At 35.0% G+C, this 17,915-nt stretch overlaps 1 protein-coding gene across 1 annotated transcript in view; it reads right to left on the reverse strand.

Annotated features, from left to right (window-relative positions):
- The window catches only part of dock4b (dedicator of cytokinesis 4b), a 159,034-nt gene that overhangs the window by 7,179 nt on the left and 133,940 nt on the right, over positions 1 to 17,915 (reverse strand). Inside the window, exons 41-51 of the mRNA XM_088923460.1 lie at positions 17,646 to 17,812; positions 17,170 to 17,256; positions 14,870 to 15,046; positions 12,461 to 12,544; positions 12,227 to 12,346; positions 11,003 to 11,124; positions 10,345 to 10,465; positions 9,192 to 9,273; positions 7,677 to 7,786; positions 4,690 to 4,762; positions 602 to 721 (exon numbers count right to left, since the gene is read on the reverse strand). Coding sequence (XP_088779586.1) covers positions 602 to 721; positions 4,690 to 4,762; positions 7,677 to 7,786; positions 9,192 to 9,273; positions 10,345 to 10,465; positions 11,003 to 11,124; positions 12,227 to 12,346; positions 12,461 to 12,544; positions 14,870 to 15,046; positions 17,170 to 17,256; positions 17,646 to 17,812 — 1,263 coding nt within the window. The remainder of the gene's footprint in view (positions 1 to 601; positions 722 to 4,689; positions 4,763 to 7,676; positions 7,787 to 9,191; positions 9,274 to 10,344; positions 10,466 to 11,002; positions 11,125 to 12,226; positions 12,347 to 12,460; positions 12,545 to 14,869; positions 15,047 to 17,169; positions 17,257 to 17,645; positions 17,813 to 17,915) is intronic.

Raw genomic sequence — 17,915 nt, forward strand, 5'->3', positions numbered from 1 at the left:
AGGATAAATATATTAAAATAAATGTAAAACAGAAAAATATATTACTTTTTTTAGAAACACTTATTTTTAAAGCTTCACATTTTTATGTTTAATCTAATGATATACAATATAATTCACTGGCCTTATATTGCTATTTTAACTTACTTTTTAAACTCTATAAACAATAAACAACTTCTATATACTACATTTAAATAATTATCATTCAGTCACTGCTACAACAAAGGACTGAAAGAAATTATTTTTTTACATCGTTTTAATGGAGTGCTGTAACATAACAGCATTTCAATTAATATACATTTTAACGGATAAGTTAAAACCACATTCTATATTTTGTTAAATCTAGGACTGTGAACAAAGAGAAACAATATTTTGCAAGTTTCTACATAGTTTATGTTAGTCAAACACCTACAGCATATTTCAATACTTAATATCAGTCAACATTATATAAATTGTGGAAGCAAGATGAATATTATACAAACTATGGAAGGTGAAAAAATGAGAAGAGATTATATAGAAGAAACAGACAAAAAACTTATTTAAATCATTTAGTAAATGTAACAACAAGGAAAACATCAGTACTGCTTCTGGTGTTCTTTTTTACCTGGGTATGGAGGCCTAGGTGGTACTGGTGGTGATACCAACTTCCCAACAGTTTCTGAAAATTGTGTGTTAGCTTCTTTACCACTGTCTAGACTCCAGCTACTGGGGGTGGGGTTCACAACTTCAATATACAAAGAAATACATAATTAAAGAGTGTGAATTTTAATTAAAAAACAGGTAGAAATTCTTCATTGATTTTTTAGTAACATTCTCTCTTAGGGCACAGGGCTCTGTTATTACCAATAATTCTCAAATTATTATTTTTAACTATTAGTTTTAGATAGGAAAGAACTCATTTTATAGCAGTTTACTGTCAATGCTACAATAAAAGATTTAAAACATCTGTATGCACAACATTTGAAAATACTTAAAATATATACATGTAAAATATCAAACTGGAATGAAAAGATTAGAGATCTCATGAAATGACAACATTTCTATTTTGTTATTTTATAGATACTGATAATTGGAATTACATGCTTTCCCACTCAGAACTAAGATACCATAAATTAAGATCAATCGTGAAAGAAATCCTGAGATTTTTTATAAATTTGGTCAAAATGAACTGTAATTACTTCTACCTGTCCCATAAATGATTACTGTTCTCCCACATTTTTATATAATTCTTTGACTAACACACTAAAATAAGTGTGTGAAGGATTTATTAATCATTGCATAACATAAATGACTATTTTCTAGAAGTAGAAACTTTGACAGATCAATTTCAGAAACACCCACCATTCCTTAGTTATAAACAGAACAGATTAAACCTTTCCTTTGTAATTATACACAGTGGGAGATAGTACACCAACTGGTTTCAAGAGCCACTACAAAATGTTCAAATCCCTGTCAAAGTATGTTTGTGCCACTAGTATAAAGTTAATTTTAAAAAGCAACTACTGATGCATTTATTAAATCAAATTGATGATACTTGTGATTTCAAGAGGCTCTTTGCCTTTAGAATGAATAAATACAGCTGTGGACCGATTCTGATGCAAGACTGCTGGTCCATTTCTTTCCCTCCATTTCCCTTGGTGACTATCATACTGACTGTGTAGCAAAGCTACTACAACATTAAGATTCCCTGTGCAGTTAAAGTTGAAAATTATTTGTCTGAGCCCAGGTAGCTGTGTCAGAATCAATGTATTTTACATTTTACATCTTGTCAATAGTACAGAGGAACAAAAATAAAATGAATTCTCAACTATCTAGTAACTGAGTACCATCTTCCCAGCTGCCATCAGCCATGTCACTTAAACACCTGACCACCAGCAGTATCTATTTGGTTTAATTTAAGCAACTTGGGAAGAATCTCAGGGGATATGGATATGGACATAAAGATACACTGCTGGTTTTCAGCCACATTATACAGTTATAAGACTATTCATATTGCAAGACTATCCCTTGCACAGTTTGTCACATTTTGTTGCATTTAACCTCCAGCCATGATGTTTTAAAGTAGCAATTAATACTGGTTATTTCCACATCCTACAGCACACACAGTAAAGCACAAAAATGTAAACTGGTAAATAATAGAAAAATGTCCTGACTGCATAAAGTAACATCTTAACCCTTACAGTGGCAAACGTATTTTACAGTACGTGGACAGAATTAGCAAGCAACATGGAATTGAGCAAACTCAATGTGCAATAAAAGTGGTTCACAAATTCAGAATAAATACACTTATTTCTCTAAGAGCCCTCAATCAGATAGTAAATTTCAAGTCTGGGATAAAGTTGTATAAAGACATAGATCTTAAAAAGGCTAGAAAAACATTTCAAAGATCCTTATCTCTTTGAATGTGGTGAATCAAGTGGAAGGCACCCACACACTGCCCTGATTAGCCTGTCCCTGCAAACTGAGCAGCTGGACAAGGAGGAAACTGGTTAGAGATGCCACTTTGAGGTGGTGACTGAGTGCTGATTTTGAAAAAGCTACAGACTTCAGTGGCTGAGATAGGAGAAAATGTCCAAGAGTCAGCAATAACCTAGTCACTCCACAAAGGGTGTTTACGTGGAACTAAAATAGATTCCAAGGTTTTTGATCAGACAAGACAAAAGTGGAACCTTTTGGTCTAAATTAAAAAAAATTAGATCTGACGTAAGCTCAGTATACTGCCTCACACAGCACTATCCCTAGTGTCAATCACGGTGGTGGCAGAATTATGTTATAGTTCTGCTTCTTATCAGCAAGGACAGGAAGGCTTTTCAAGACTGATGTGAAGACATGGAGCAAGGGACTGGCAAATATTAGAGGAAAACCTGTTTCAGATCTCAAACTGGGATAAAAATCAATTCACCTTTCATCAGGAAAATGACCCAAAGTGAATGTCTTAAGAATAAGAAAGTAAAAGTCCTTGAGTGGCCATGTAAACGTTGTGTCAAACTTGAGAGAGGTTGAACAAATCTGCCAAGGAGAATGTGGAAAATCGCACCAATCCAGTGTATAAATGTGGTAGAAACGTACTCAAAAAGGCTTGCAACTGTAATTGCTGTCAAATGTGCTTCCACCAAATACTGAGTTCTCATGTCTGAATAGTTATGCGATCAACATACTGTAATTCCATTTTATTCTTATGTGTTTGTGCTACCATTTACTTAGAAGTCTTCACATTATACATTCAGTCTTTGAATATATAAATATATATTTCTTAAAAAAGAACTGCTGGAAGTACTTTTACAAGGCACTGTATGTGATGGATAAAGCTTAATTTGGCTAGTGTAGCTGTGTTTATTGGTTTGTGACTACATGTCTAACACTGGTTTGGTTTAAACTACAAAATGGCTTCTTTTGTGCTGTTTTGAAATTCCTACATTTAAGGGACCAAACCTTACACGTTTTTGGACTTCCCTATTTTATTGATATTATCAAAACTACAGGTACAGTATGCTTTATATAGGAAGGGATTGCATATTGAATTGCATAAAACGTAGAATAGTAAATGTTTTTTTCTTTGTATTTAATAATTTGTGTAACATAACTTCTATTTGCTAGGCATTAGGTAGAAAATATTTCACAATACATAACATGTAAGACTACTACTCGTAAAACTTTGCTAATAGTAATTAATTTTAAAAAAGAAACTGATAGCATATTATCTAATATAATCTACATTAAAACATATACAGTACTTTATACTGTATACAGTACATACTGATGTGCAAAAGAAACGTTAAATTCATGTTCAATGAGTTTAAACCACTCATCAGTTCATGTTTAAAAAGATATCAAACCACAGCACCTGCTAGCAAAAATACAGACCAAAGAACCATGATATGTTTTCAGTAGCAATTATGACAAATTGAAAACCTTAAAAAAATCAATATCAGGTATGACCTTTTTGGGCATTAACACAATTATGGTAGCACTTATGTACAGACCTGGTCAGTCTCTTGGAGTTTTCTTCTACTGTAATCTATTTATCTATTGTAATCTATTTATCTATTGTCATTCTATCACTATGTCCTATCATTGTCCTGCTGAAAGACTGACACTTCTGGATTGACTTGCATGAACAGGAAAAACTGAAAGGCTCTAGGGCATAATCAATGCACTGCTGAGCAGTAATGTTGCCCTCAATCTGCACCAAAGGCATTCGTGTGTTAAAGGTGAAGGCTTGAACAAACAACAGTCAGCAAAATGCTCATCATAACATCTCCAGACACTTTGTCTTCCATCAGTCTGGAAAGCTGACCATTCTTCACAAAATAAAACAATCCACCACCTTCATTGTCCCTACCTCAGATGTACAAGACATCATCTCATTCATCTCTCAGCTACCCATGTTATGCTTGAACAGTTTTTGAGGATGCATATGATTTTAATTCAGATGGCAAGCTACCCATTGAAAAAGATCACTGATCTCATCCAGACAATGTTCAAAGGTAACTGCTGTCCTTCATAAGGCAAAGGGAAGCATCTTAACACCCTGGCTGTATTCTTATTTTGTCATTGCCTTGTATAGTTCAAGCAGATAAACAGAAAACAACTTTTAAAATTGTCTATTTACTTATGCCAATATCTGTGATTACACACAAAGTATGTATATGTTCAAAAGCACGTTTCTAAATGACGATTTGAATTACGCACCTTTCTCTGGTGTGGAAAGATTTGGATCGCTTCGGGGTAGAGATGTATCTCCTGACTGATGAGGAAGCATCCTCTGAAAAAGAGAAACAGAACTGTTACATTAGCTACAGTGCCTTTCAGAAGTATTCAGACACTTCCTATGGTGTCCCATTTTGTGAAATTTGAAAATGGTTACACATTTTTATTTTTTTTACTCAAACCTGAATGCTCAAACTGAAGACTTCTAAGTGTAAGTTAAGTTTCAGTAACCGTCATCAAAAACTAGAGAAAAAAATAAATATTTTGATTGCATAAGTATTCATATCAGTGAACTCAACATTTGGTGGGAGCACCTTTGACAGCAATTATGGTTACAAGTCTGCTGAATGAAAGCAGCCTCATAATACTGCCTCCACCATCCTTGACAGTAGAAATGCTGTTGCCTGGGTGATGCACCGTGCTGTTTACACTAGATGTATCATTTTGTATTTAGACCATACTGTTCCAATTTAGTACCATCTGATATCTAAACAAATTTTGCCAAATGTTTTCAGCATCATTTAAATGCTTTGCTACAAACTTCTTGCAGGATTTGAAATTTGTTTTCAGTGATGTCTTCCTTCTTGCTGCTCGCCTATACAAGCCAGCTGTAACTGAGGGACATTTTCACCCATCTTAGCCATTGAACTTTATACTGTTGTTTTTTCAAAGTCACTGTTGGGCTCACATTGATATCCTTCACCAGTTTCCTCCTCACCTGCCTGGAGGAACATCCTGTTCTAGGCCTTTCTGTTCTTAATGATCAACTTTGCCATGATCAAAGAGATAGTTAAGGTCTTTGAAATATTTTTATACTCTTTTCCTGATCTATGCCTCTTTGGTCTTCATGTTTCAATATTGTAATATTGTGCATCTAAATTTACTTAGACTTCTCATAGCACGGGGTATGAATACTTATGCAATCATTACTTTTCCATTTTTCTTTTATATTTATCTTATTTACTTTTTTGTTTTTTGCTTTGAATTTGTAAAGTAGGTTGTATATAGAAATAGTGTTACTCCAAAGAGTTATAACTGCAAGCTTTAAAGCAACAAAATGTAAAAACTATGTAAGGGTCTAGATACTTTTGCAATCAATTGTATGATTCATTAAAATACTATGGGTGTGTGCATATTCTGATATGTATGGTCAAGTAGAATATAGCAGTAATATATGCTATCAAGGAACACTGTGCTACACAGGCACTGGTTCTGGCTACATAGGTATTTAAATATTATCTGGGTTAAACACATTAAATACAGGAATTACTAATGTTGCTGATATTCAGGCTAATCTGCACTACAGAAGTACATTTATACATGTAATTTGCAAAAAGGTTTTCTAAAACTGAAAAAAATGCATCTAAAGGTTCCTGTTTTGTTTGGTTTGCATTATTGGAAAATCAGTGACACATCATATAAAGCAATTGTCAATAACAGTTATCCATTACAGAAATGAAGATGATGTCCACACGTGAAGTCTTTATACCTGTATATGACAGGTAGGGGCTTTGTGGTAAGGTTGCTTAAGTACATTACAATTTAATACAGCAGCTAAATAAAATAAGAATATGAACATATACATGTATAAAGATACAGTATAAAGTATATGAAACGTGCTTTATCTGAATTCATAACCATCACACAGGTGTCAGTAAAATTCACACAGTATGTGAAGACAGGCCCTCCAAAAAATAATCTAAATTTACAGGTCCCATATTTCATTAAGGCAGGTCAAATCAATTTAAAATGCTGGAAAGGGTACTTGTGTAAACAAATGTACCCTTATAAGCAATACAAGTGCCATTTGTGCAGCATTTTTATCAACACCGTTAATAAAAACTATCAGATCATACAGACAGCTATTAATTTAGATTTAAACCACAGACTCATTTGAATAAAATACAAATACCCTACCAAGGTTTTTACAGACATTTCCCAATGGATATTTACATGAATTTAGCACTGAAATTGTTCATGTCCTGTGGTTGACCATCTAGTCAGTTATCAGTACAGATTGAACACAGGCTAAGCTATCAGAATATTGTTCTTCACCATTTGCAAGTCTTCCAGCAGATGGAGTTGTCTATATAATTAGCATTACCACACTTCATCCACATCTTTTTCATGCCTGCCCCTTAAAATCCATCACATTTCCAATGTTGAAGTGATGAGAAGGAAAAGCTGGCACTGCAAATCTCATTACGGTAGAATTTAAAAAAAGAAATAACCCATGGTAAATAGAAAGAAGAAGTAAATACAAAATAATGGAAAAGTTTGAGCACTTCTAGACTTTTTTACATCATATTGTCATGCACAGCATGTGTATCACTTTGAAGGTCTTCTATGTATTAATAACACTATAGCATTAATAATACTATTTTTCTGATGTTTCTATCTAAAGCAACTTATTTTTGCACCATTTATACAGCAAGGCATTTCACTAGAACAATGCAGGTGAAGAACAGTACCTTTCTCAAGTGTACAACAGCAGTGTCTCACCTGGGAATTGAATCCACAACTTTCCAGTTACTATCCCCAAACCACCGTGCAACACTACTGTCTGCTGGAGACCATACAAATAATCTAAAATGTATTATTAATAAACAAATTTAACTCTTCTTACTGCATACATTTTTGTTGTACAGGTATAACACAGTGGAACATTCTGTGAACTATATATATTCTGGATATAGTCTTAATCTTTCAAAGGAAACAAATATCCTTTTATGAATAGCACCAATGTCTTTACTCTGAGACACTGAAATGAACTGAGGTTTCTTATTAAAAAAAAAGCTGGTTGTGGCTTTCATACATTCACAAGCTGCTGTCCGTTGTGTAGAATCTTGAGGGTTGGGGTAAATTCTGAGGGGTTTTATGAGAAATTGAGGTTTCTTATAAAAAAAGCTGTTGGTGGCTTTCATACACTGATGTGAAATTCATTCCGGACCTGCTGCTGCCAGGCTCACCTGTGTAGGATCCTGAGGATTGGGGTAAATGGCACTGCAGGGCCTCTCTCTGGGAGAAAGGCAGGAGTTGTCTCTGGAATGCTTGTGCTTGTCAGACAGCAATGGTGAACCTGGGCAAAAGGTAACAGTGAAAAATGTAATCCTACAGAGCACTGTGATGTCAGTCCTACACTCTCAAGTCCAGGGGCCTGTTTTTTTGCTCATTCTTCCTTCTTGAGCATAAAAATGGACATTGGATCTAGCAATGATGTAAAGGGCCAAACCAATAATGGCCATATTGACCCTAGGTGGGGGGGGGGGGCAGAGAATACAGAAGGACAGAATGGTAGGAGTGAAGAGACAAGAGGAAAGGGAGAGGAGAGAGGAGGGAGATGGAGCGATACAGAAGACAAGAGATGAAAGAGAGGAGTTAGAGAGGGATATGGAGAAGAAATGGTAGAGTACAGAGAACAGAGATACTATGTTTTTGTTGTAAATATTGTGTTAATTGTTACTTCTTTGGCAACAATGTAACTCAGTCAGTCTAAGTGACAGAGAGGGGTAGAGGCAGAGTAAAAAACAGAGAAAGGAAGAAATTTTACACAATTCAGAAATATAATATAAATAATCAATTCTGCTCTCCAGAATGCTGTATTTCCAAATGTATATACAACATTTATATATAAAATAATGTTTTTACTATTCATATAAAGTAAGGGTTATTTAACCTGTACCGCAAATTCCTAGAAATGGTATAAGTGAATCAGTGACCCTCTTGGATTGAATCAGCCATTGGTCATAAGTCAGAAGGATTGGCTTGGTCCACCATTAATACATTAATGACATTAAGACACTGAAGGCTCTTTCCATTAACCAGACAACTCGACTGAATGGTGTGGTACCTATCTTCTTTGAGAGAAATGGCCTGTTTATATATGTTTTGTGGTTTTGTTGGAGTTTTTCTGCCGTGCAGAGAAAATGTTTTCCAATAGTATCTAAAAAAAGATGCATTGATGACAGACCATCCATATTCCTTTTTAAGGTATGGATATTCTTACAGTGCTCACTAAAAGCACATAAACAGTGAAAATGGAGAATGGTCAGCAGATGGTATAGCATGATGCTTACAGATGACGTTGGCTTGGTACAATGTTCCCATGAAAGGCATTGATCATATTTCTAGTTACAGTGACATCATTGCACATTGCACTAGAGGTTGGTGATATTCTCCCTCATTCATGATGCCGCGTCCTGTATTCTGTCTGTCTTGCTTGTTTAATCATTGTGGAAGACCCTTAACTAATTACCAATGGTAAGCTGTGCAGTATATTGTCAAAAGGATCTAGATTTTTTTTGTGTGTGTACAGTACGTGATTTATCATGATTTGTGTTGAGATGTGGACTCACCCGCTACAATGATCACCTGACAGTAATGAATGTATCTTACCTCCGTTTTAGTATATAAAAAGCTTCATAGGGACTATTGCCATTCCACTTTTTACATTAGCTGAGTCTTATTAAAAATAGATTTCATACCTCTAGCACTAGACGGTGCAGAACTGGTCACATTCGGAGAGGCAGAATGTGTCGAACTTAAGCTTGAGGTAGATGGACTTGGCTACAAAAAAAAAAATAAATCACATGCAGACACAGTCATTTGGTACACCCAGTCTCGGGGTTAAAAAAATATTTGTAAAATGTCAACATTGGACTAGCCTAACTTGTATCCATTCTTTTCTTTTTATTTGCCTTTTAAATATGTTTGCTTTTTTGCAACATCATTTTCATTGTTGCCCCTTACACAAGTAACCTACACCCTCTACCTGTATTATGAGGGTTCAGTTCCTCGAATCTTTATGAAACCTGAATCTCACGAAAGTTGAAAGGGACACTTCCTTAGCTTTTGTGTGAATTCAGAGAACTACTGTTCATGATACTGCAATGATCCTCACTTATTCGCCCCAGCTGTGTTTGAGAGTGAGGAAGGAGGGACAGGAGAGCAGGATTACAGGCTCACTCGGGGTGCGTTGTCCTTTTATGGTTAACAGGTGTGCTGCTAATGATGGAGGGGGGCAGAGAGCAAGAGAGAGAATGTAGCAGCGGCTAGCACTCCATGATGTAGAGAGAGGAAATCTCTTCCATTTATATATGGGGAGAAAAATTAAATAATAATGAATGAAAAAAATATTGTAAACACCAATTATAGCATACACTTTAAAATATACAGTAAAGTAAATAAATAAGAAATGCCTTTTAATGAATTTTTAAAAACTGTACATTTCATTACCCTACGGTGTACTTTGCAATAATTAAACACAAAATAAAATACATGATAAATAAATAAAATTACATGGCTGCTTCCCTGACATGACTGCAGTATGGGTTATTTTGAGTGCAAAAATGTAAGATAATATGCAGACCACACCACAACTAAAAGTAAAGTGTGGTAGTGATCACACTCGCTCTGTGCTATTCATCTGCAAAGGAACTTGTTACACTACTTGCTCTTTACACATGTAACTTAAACTCTCCTTACCTAGAAAATGTTATTATGGAACCCACGGCATCTTTTTACATAAAGTCTTGTATAAACCAGGGAGTGTAATTGCATATTGTAAATACAGAAAAACAGATAAGTATAAAACAAAAAAAAAACTTGATAATCCCTCCTTCTTACTGTGAGTTTTACCTGCATGTTGAAGACTTCATCAGAACTCTCTGACTGTCCAGTGATGTTACTGACTTCATTAGAGGCTTGAGATGACAGTGACGATGAAGAGTATCTGTTGACAGCTGGGTAGCTTAGGGGGCTAAAATAATTAAATCAGAAAAGGTTTTCCCACTTAAGGAATGTCTCTCTTTATCAATGTAAATATAAGAATAAACCATACATACTGTGAATCTGTGGTTTTAGATTTTTTGTAACTATTTTAGGAAGCAGAATATTTATCCTCATAAATCTTGTATAAATCCCCCATTTATACAACTTAAAACATTAAAGCACACAAATCTCTAGGCTAAACCTAAGCAATATCTCACTGCTTTTGTTTGACCAGAAAAACAGGCAGAAAGAACTGAATGCACCTTCCAATGCTTTTGGGAGGAATGGGACAATATGCAACAAAGCACATATATAAATTAAACAGATCAATTCACAAGCACAATATTTTCACAGAGCCACCAAGTAAATACAAATGAAACAAAACTAAGAAATAGATTCTGTAAACCTTCTTAGATGTTTAAACAATTATTTCAGAACACATCAATAACTAATGGACACTATCCTACAACTGTTTTCATCAATGTATCCTGTCAATGAGGCTGACGAATATTGTACTGAAACTTACCTGCGCCTTGCTATGACTCTAGCACCATCTGGGCTTATGGCGTTAGGCACTGAATTCCTGCATATACGTGGACTACCATTGGTGAAATGAATAGGGCTTGCACGTACATAGGCTGGGAAATCCTAAGTAGCCAAAGGAAAGAGACATTTAGAAGAGTTTAAGTATAAAGTAAAATTTACACTGATGCATTTCCGAAGTTATCAAACACAACAGTGTAAAGTTTACACGAATATCTCACAATGAACATTAAAAATGTTAAATACATTTTATTGATTTGAGTAGTATTGATCCCTGTAATAACAAAATACTTATCAAGTCAGGTGATTTTATTAAACCTCCAAGTGCTCCGTCTTTGGTATTTGTGGTGTGTTTAAATTTCCAAAATGAGTTTTGATGAAAAATCTGAATACATACTGTAGCAATTAAAAAATCATTACTTTATTTAATGTAACAACAGCAAGTTACAATTATTCCCCTCTTTTATAATAAATATCACCTCGTTGCTATCGGCATGACTGAAGGTACATTCTCTTCAGAGAAGCTGGCTAGAAATTGAAATTCTCTACTTCAACAGTCAGAAGACTAGTCTTGAGAAACTAGAAAACCGTTCTGGGATAAATAGGCTGCATTCTGGTAGATAGTGTGTCATCACACTGGCTCAAGATCATTGCATCCATCTGATCCCTCTGCATAATGTTGGCTACAGCACAGGAATTCCAGGAAGACATTCCTCCCGCATCAGCAGACAGACTGCAGCTTACTGTCTGAATGAGGATCACGCGCATGCTCGAAGACTGCAACGTTGTGCAATGTTGTGTTGCCCTAGACGGACTTGACTGACGTTTGGAGACATAATGGTGCGCGTGTTCCAGATTGTGTTGCTCACGTAAAAAAGGTGTGGAAGTGAAAAACCTAACAGTTGCCTTTCCTACAAGCCATTAAATACATTGGTTGCAACTATTTTATTAAATCCATTCGACCCGAGCATTGTCCTTCTTTTGTTTGTCAATATTACTTCTAACATATATGATGTCTCAGTACCCTCATCTACAAAGAGAAAAATAGACTGACACCATTGAACAACTATGTATTTTGTACACATTAGTCTTTTAAATCTTGAATAAAAATATTTGTTTTCTGGTATTTATAATTCCTTCTTTCTTACCTACAGCATCCTTGCACTTCAATAAATTAAAAAAAAAATAAGCGGAAGAGATTAGTTACCTGTATTCCCAAGCTTGTTTTCATCAGATGAAACTGATCAACCAACTTTTTATGTAGAGGTCGCATGTCCTGAGGAACAAATTTTTCATGCACAGCCAACCCATATTCCAGTATGTGTGCCTTAAAAAGTAAAAATAGGTGTGACTTTCACAGATAAAATTGTCTGTTCCCAAATACATTTCTTCTGTTTTTAAAATCAGAAGATGTGTAGACAGGAGTTATTTGTGCACTTACCTGTTCAAACATGAGCTCTCTGAGCCGGCCAATCTTTTCTCCATCCTCAGGATGATTTATGATGTAGTCCTTTACAAAGAATGCCTGTGACAAATTACAGTATGTAGTGCAGCACAGTTATGAGCCGAACAGATGATTTTCTTAACATGTAATGTATCCTTTATTGCTTCACTAAGTCAAGGTCTGCATATACAGTTAGTAACACCTGACAAAATAATTCATTACTTTCTACACGTTTCTTTACATATTCAAAAAATGCAGTCAAAATTATGTATTCATTTCTGTAGTGATACCATAATAAAATACAATATTCCTCGTATTTTTAGGAGACTATTTTGCTGCCAGAAAGATTGATAGAATGCAGCCTCCTACAACTCTGGATAAAATCTGCTCTGCTATCACTAGTTAACCCCTTAACACATGTTTTTATCATCCTAAAACTTAAAAAAGTACAGTGGAATGCACAACAAAGAAAACATTTAAATAGTGCTTTTTTTCCCTGAAATAAAAACGAAGAAGGCTTTACAAAGATTTATTGTTCAGTATTCAAGGCTCATGTTCCCAAAGATGTAATACTTTGCACAGTGTATTATACAAGGGATATATCTGAAGAACTATGAACATAGTGAAGGACTGAATCTCCTGTTTTAATAACCACCAATATCTAAATTGTTCCATAGTAAGAATTAAGCAAAATGAATGTAACTAAGGATGAGCCATTCAAGTGTCGGACATTTCTCCCAAGGTCAGTGCTTTGTGTCACTTAGCAGGCTTTAGGAGATGACATTCAATGAAAAACAATAATGTTTTAATAGGGTAACAAAGAGGAACTACTGTGCTCTGGCACAGTTAACATTGCAGTTTTCACTGACTAATTTAAAACCATTGACTCATTTTGATTTAGGGAATGACTTGTACGAATCTTTTGGCTGTAATTGTACAGTTTATACCACTTATATTGTTTTTCAAAACAGATTCAAAACCGCCCCAGAGAATTTAAAAGGCTGTAACAGCTTTGAAGAAAAGGATTAAATGTGATAATGAAAAAAGCTTTGTTAAAGCAATATCTCCACTTTGGTTTTCAGAACTCTCAGCTTAATTGATGTGCACTGAAGTATTAATGCTTTAATTTTAAGAATGACTATTAACCAGATTTCAGCACTAGGAACATTTAAATAGAAAATTAATAATGATGTTCAGAAGACTTGAAAATAAGCATATCAAAATGGATTAATTAAAGTCACTGTAGCTCCCTAAAAATCTCTAATCTTTAAAAAGTATACATAAGACTGTAAGAGCCAAATAGGGCTTCAAATTAACAGAGAAAAATACGAGAGGAACCGACAGGATTACATTAAATTTATAAGAAGGATATTCAATGATAGAAAAAGTCAAAAGTATAAAGATTAGTCTAAATTCCTTTTTTGTGCATTGGACTAGACTGATGCAGTTCAAATATACCAGCATAGGAGACAAAAACTAAAAAAAAAATAGAAAAATATTTTTTTTCCATTCACCCATTTTCTAACCACTTTATCCATTACTGTACTGTGTTGTGGGAAACCAAAGCCTATCCTGGCAAGCACATTTTTCTACATTATACTTCATTGTTTTCTCTTAATCTAAAACAAAAAAAGCTTAATAAACAAACATGCAAATATATATGTAGTTAGCTCACCTTTCGGTGTAATGAACTAAATCCTGTTAGTTCCAGTACAATCCAAAAATTATTTTACTGGCTTGAAACAAAACAATGTTCAAGTAAAATCAATATTTACTCACTGACACATGATGATCGACATATGCCACTAATGTCTGAAAACTGTCACCTAACTGGAATTCAAAAGATCACTATAGGGAACAATGACTTTTCTAATGTTAAAAATGCAAAATTATATAAAATAATATTCCCTAAGGCAGATAAAAATGCTACTGTGAATAATGCAGTCAGATTCATGCAACTTTCATCAACAGAACATTTAAATGTGTATTATAGTGATCTGATTAACAATCTAGTTTGCTGGTGGCATTGAAATCCACTTTACTGCCTACTGTGATTCTCAGAGCGGCACTGAATAATCACCTGGTAAAAATTGTGGGAGGCAAGCAGGCAGTGAGGTGACCCCTATAAATGTGGCAGCCATCCGACTGATTTTCTTAAAATCTTGGATAAAAATACATATCACAACTTGCAGTACAGAACGTGCAGTTGCTAAGCAATTTTTAAAGACTCAAGCTCACAAACTACAATGTTAGGGGAACAGCCCAAATCTGGTCTTCTGTTTATATAATCAGAAGGTCTATCCTGGAATGGGTTATATACAGTCCTCCATTACCCCTTATTCTAATCGTCAATGGTACTAGCATATCCATAAATGTTATGAGTTTATTGCAACGGCATTACTGTACCTCTTGGTATCTGGCAAGACCTCCATTGACAGCAGCATCGATGACTCCGTTCAGGCACATTGTGAGGGGGTTGATATTCTGCATTTGTCGAGCCTGACACTGAGTAATGAGTGTTCTCAGCTGCAGGTTTTTATTCTCTATTACCTCAATAGCATTTTCCAAAGGGCTCATCTCAATCTGAAAAACACAGCCAAGCCTCCTTCACTGATCTTTATTCATTCTTTTGTAAACACAAGAGCCTCTTCAACACAGGTAAAGTCTGATGTAAAATCATTCTGGACCTTTCACAGCTATGGGAAAGGACTGATTAATTCTTAAACAACAAAAACCAAGGAACATGTAGAAAATATAAATCATTTCTGACACTTACTCTACAGAAAACAGGTTTTTTAATTTGTTGATCTTACTGTGAAAATTCTTTATTCATAATGAAAACTGACAGCCATACAGCCTTTTATAAAAACTTGAGTGAGGCACAATTGGCTTTAAAAAATTAAATAGACCAGCTATGTATGTTTTCTCAGAATATAAACAACTAAATGAAGGATGACAATGATACCACTTAATACCAACCATAAAAACCCAAACATAAAAATAATGTAAACACTTGCTTTAAGGCTTTACCAAGTCATGTGTATCAGAAATGATCTTTTAAGCTTTCCAAATTAGTTTTATTGTATTTATACTAAATGTATAACTTTTTTCTCTGTTCGGCAGTGTTTTTTTTTTTCCCATGTACTTTTTAAAAAAAAATTGCTTTTAAAATGTCACAACAGGTCTACAATTACCACTAGTATTCCTGAACAAGGACGCTGTTTTGAGTTGAGAGACCTGCTGGTACAAATAAGCGCGGTGATGTTGGTACAAACAAGTGTGAAGAGGTGGCCCAACCATCGGCACTTATAAAATAGCAAACACACTTCAGTAGATAGCCAAACCAGACAGCAGGGTTAAAAGATGTAGAAAAAGACCCAGAAATACAAGGGCCCTTACAGGAATTTATCACGATGTGAGTCGACACTGTAGTCAAAAAGTTCAAAGAGCAGGGAAAAAAAGCACCAAAGTAAATTCCTGGCAGTGACCACCATCAATGACTTAAATACAGTAGATCATTGTGGTTTTACACCCAAGGGCACACGGTAGACTATCAATTACATGCAGTGATTTACTTCTAATTTATGTAAACGTACTTGTTCTGTGGTATAGAAATGGAGATATAACTAGGCTATATATTTCTTCTCCTCATCTGTAACCTAACTGTTTAGTGAACTGTTTTTTAATCAGAATTGCTATATAAATGTAAATGTGTCCATTATTTATCAATATTTTCTTTATAAAATGTATGGATTTCTGATTTTTTAAAATCTGTGAAGCCTCCTGCCAACATCAGAGCAACACATTCTTGTTTTGCCTCATCATTAAACAGACAGTTTCAATAATCATGTACCCCTCAGCATCAATGAATGGTAAGATAATGCAAAAATAGGAACATATTAATAGGCAGGTCAGTTTCATTTATGTACATTACGCTAATTCAAATCTAAAATGGGGTTTTATTACTAGGTTGTGATTTTATTTTAGTGAGCAATATTTTGAAGAGATGAACAGATAGATTCCAAAGTCATGAAATTAACCATGAACAAATTTAAAATATAACTCATATTATATATAAAGGTTTATTCCATGCTGAAAAAAGAAGAAAAGAAATACGTTTCAGATGTGGAGTCTCCACAGCGAAAAGAAAACGCTGTATTTCCTTTTTTCTCTTTCCAGCATGAAATAAACCTTTACTTGTTCGTTCACAACCTACGCATGCTGATTCAGCTACCTACTTGAATTAATATTATATGTTGACATTTGTTATTATCTGAAGCAGTCTACAATTCTATTTTATTTTCTCTTCTTTTAAATGAAATAGAGTAATATCTCTACAGTAGTAAACACTTTTTCCCTTTTCTTTTCATTTAGTTGTGCATGCTGTTATTAGCAGTGTCTTGCACTCATATCACTATCACCTGCCATGCTTGTGGTGTTGTTTCCTGTATCCTGCATCCTGTGTCCAGTATGGTGCCTGAATTTTTAATACTTCACATTTTAATATAAAAAAACCTTTATTTGCACAAGCTGCACATTTTTGCCCATACACAATTTTCCATATTGAAAGGAAGGTGCTGAGCTAAACACTTATCCAGCTGGTGCTCTGTTTTAGAACGGTCATTCTCAGGCAAGGCAAAACTTGTTAACACAGTCACAAGGCATGAACACAGAAGGAAACCTGTGCCTTTAAAGGCTGCACTCACCAGCTCTCGCTTCTCCACCTCAAACCACCGTGAGATGCCAGGGAGGCTCTGCACGAGAGTCAGCGTGGTTCTCTCGACCCACAAGCTCTGCAATCACAAGAACAGGAAAGCACATCAAGCCCGCACTGCAGGCTGTGCCCTCTGTGCATTCTAATCACACGTGTTTTAACTGCTATCGGGAGCCTCCAGATGCAGACATCGAATAACCTAAAAAAGTATACAAAGCTCCTGATATGCCATCATACTGCACAGAAAATGATTTTTACAGCTATTGTTAGTAAATGTAAGTCTGCTGCTTATTGCACATCATTCTTGTTTTTGAGGAATTTCAGTTATGTAAACCAGGATTAAAAAACAACTTTCCTTCATTTAACAACTTAAAATGAAACAATTAATTTAATCTTTTAATTTACTTTTAATAATGAAGGGACAAGGTACTTAAAGCATTATGTATGGGACAGCATTTGGTACCATACCTTAAATTCATTTTCCTTATCCTTTGTGCCTTTATGGAAAGGTCTGTCATATCTGAATCTCCAGATGTGGTTGACTTTATAGAAACTCTTAATGTTGTCCGGAACTCCATCCCTCTGCAGCACATCTTGGCTTTCTGGGATGGGACTTACAGCATAGATCTGCAAATCTGCACGCATTCAGTCAAGGGGCTGTGACTTTCAGATAGTTCACAAGTGTTAAAACATTCCTTAAAGTCAGCTTCTTCTTTGTTCTGCAGCAGAATGTGTTAG

The sequence above is a fragment of the Atractosteus spatula genome, chromosome 8 (genome assembly GCF_055471065.1).
Source record: "Atractosteus spatula isolate fAtrSpa1 chromosome 8, fAtrSpa1.hap1, whole genome shotgun sequence".
NCBI lineage: Eukaryota > Metazoa > Chordata > Actinopteri > Semionotiformes > Lepisosteidae > Atractosteus > Atractosteus spatula.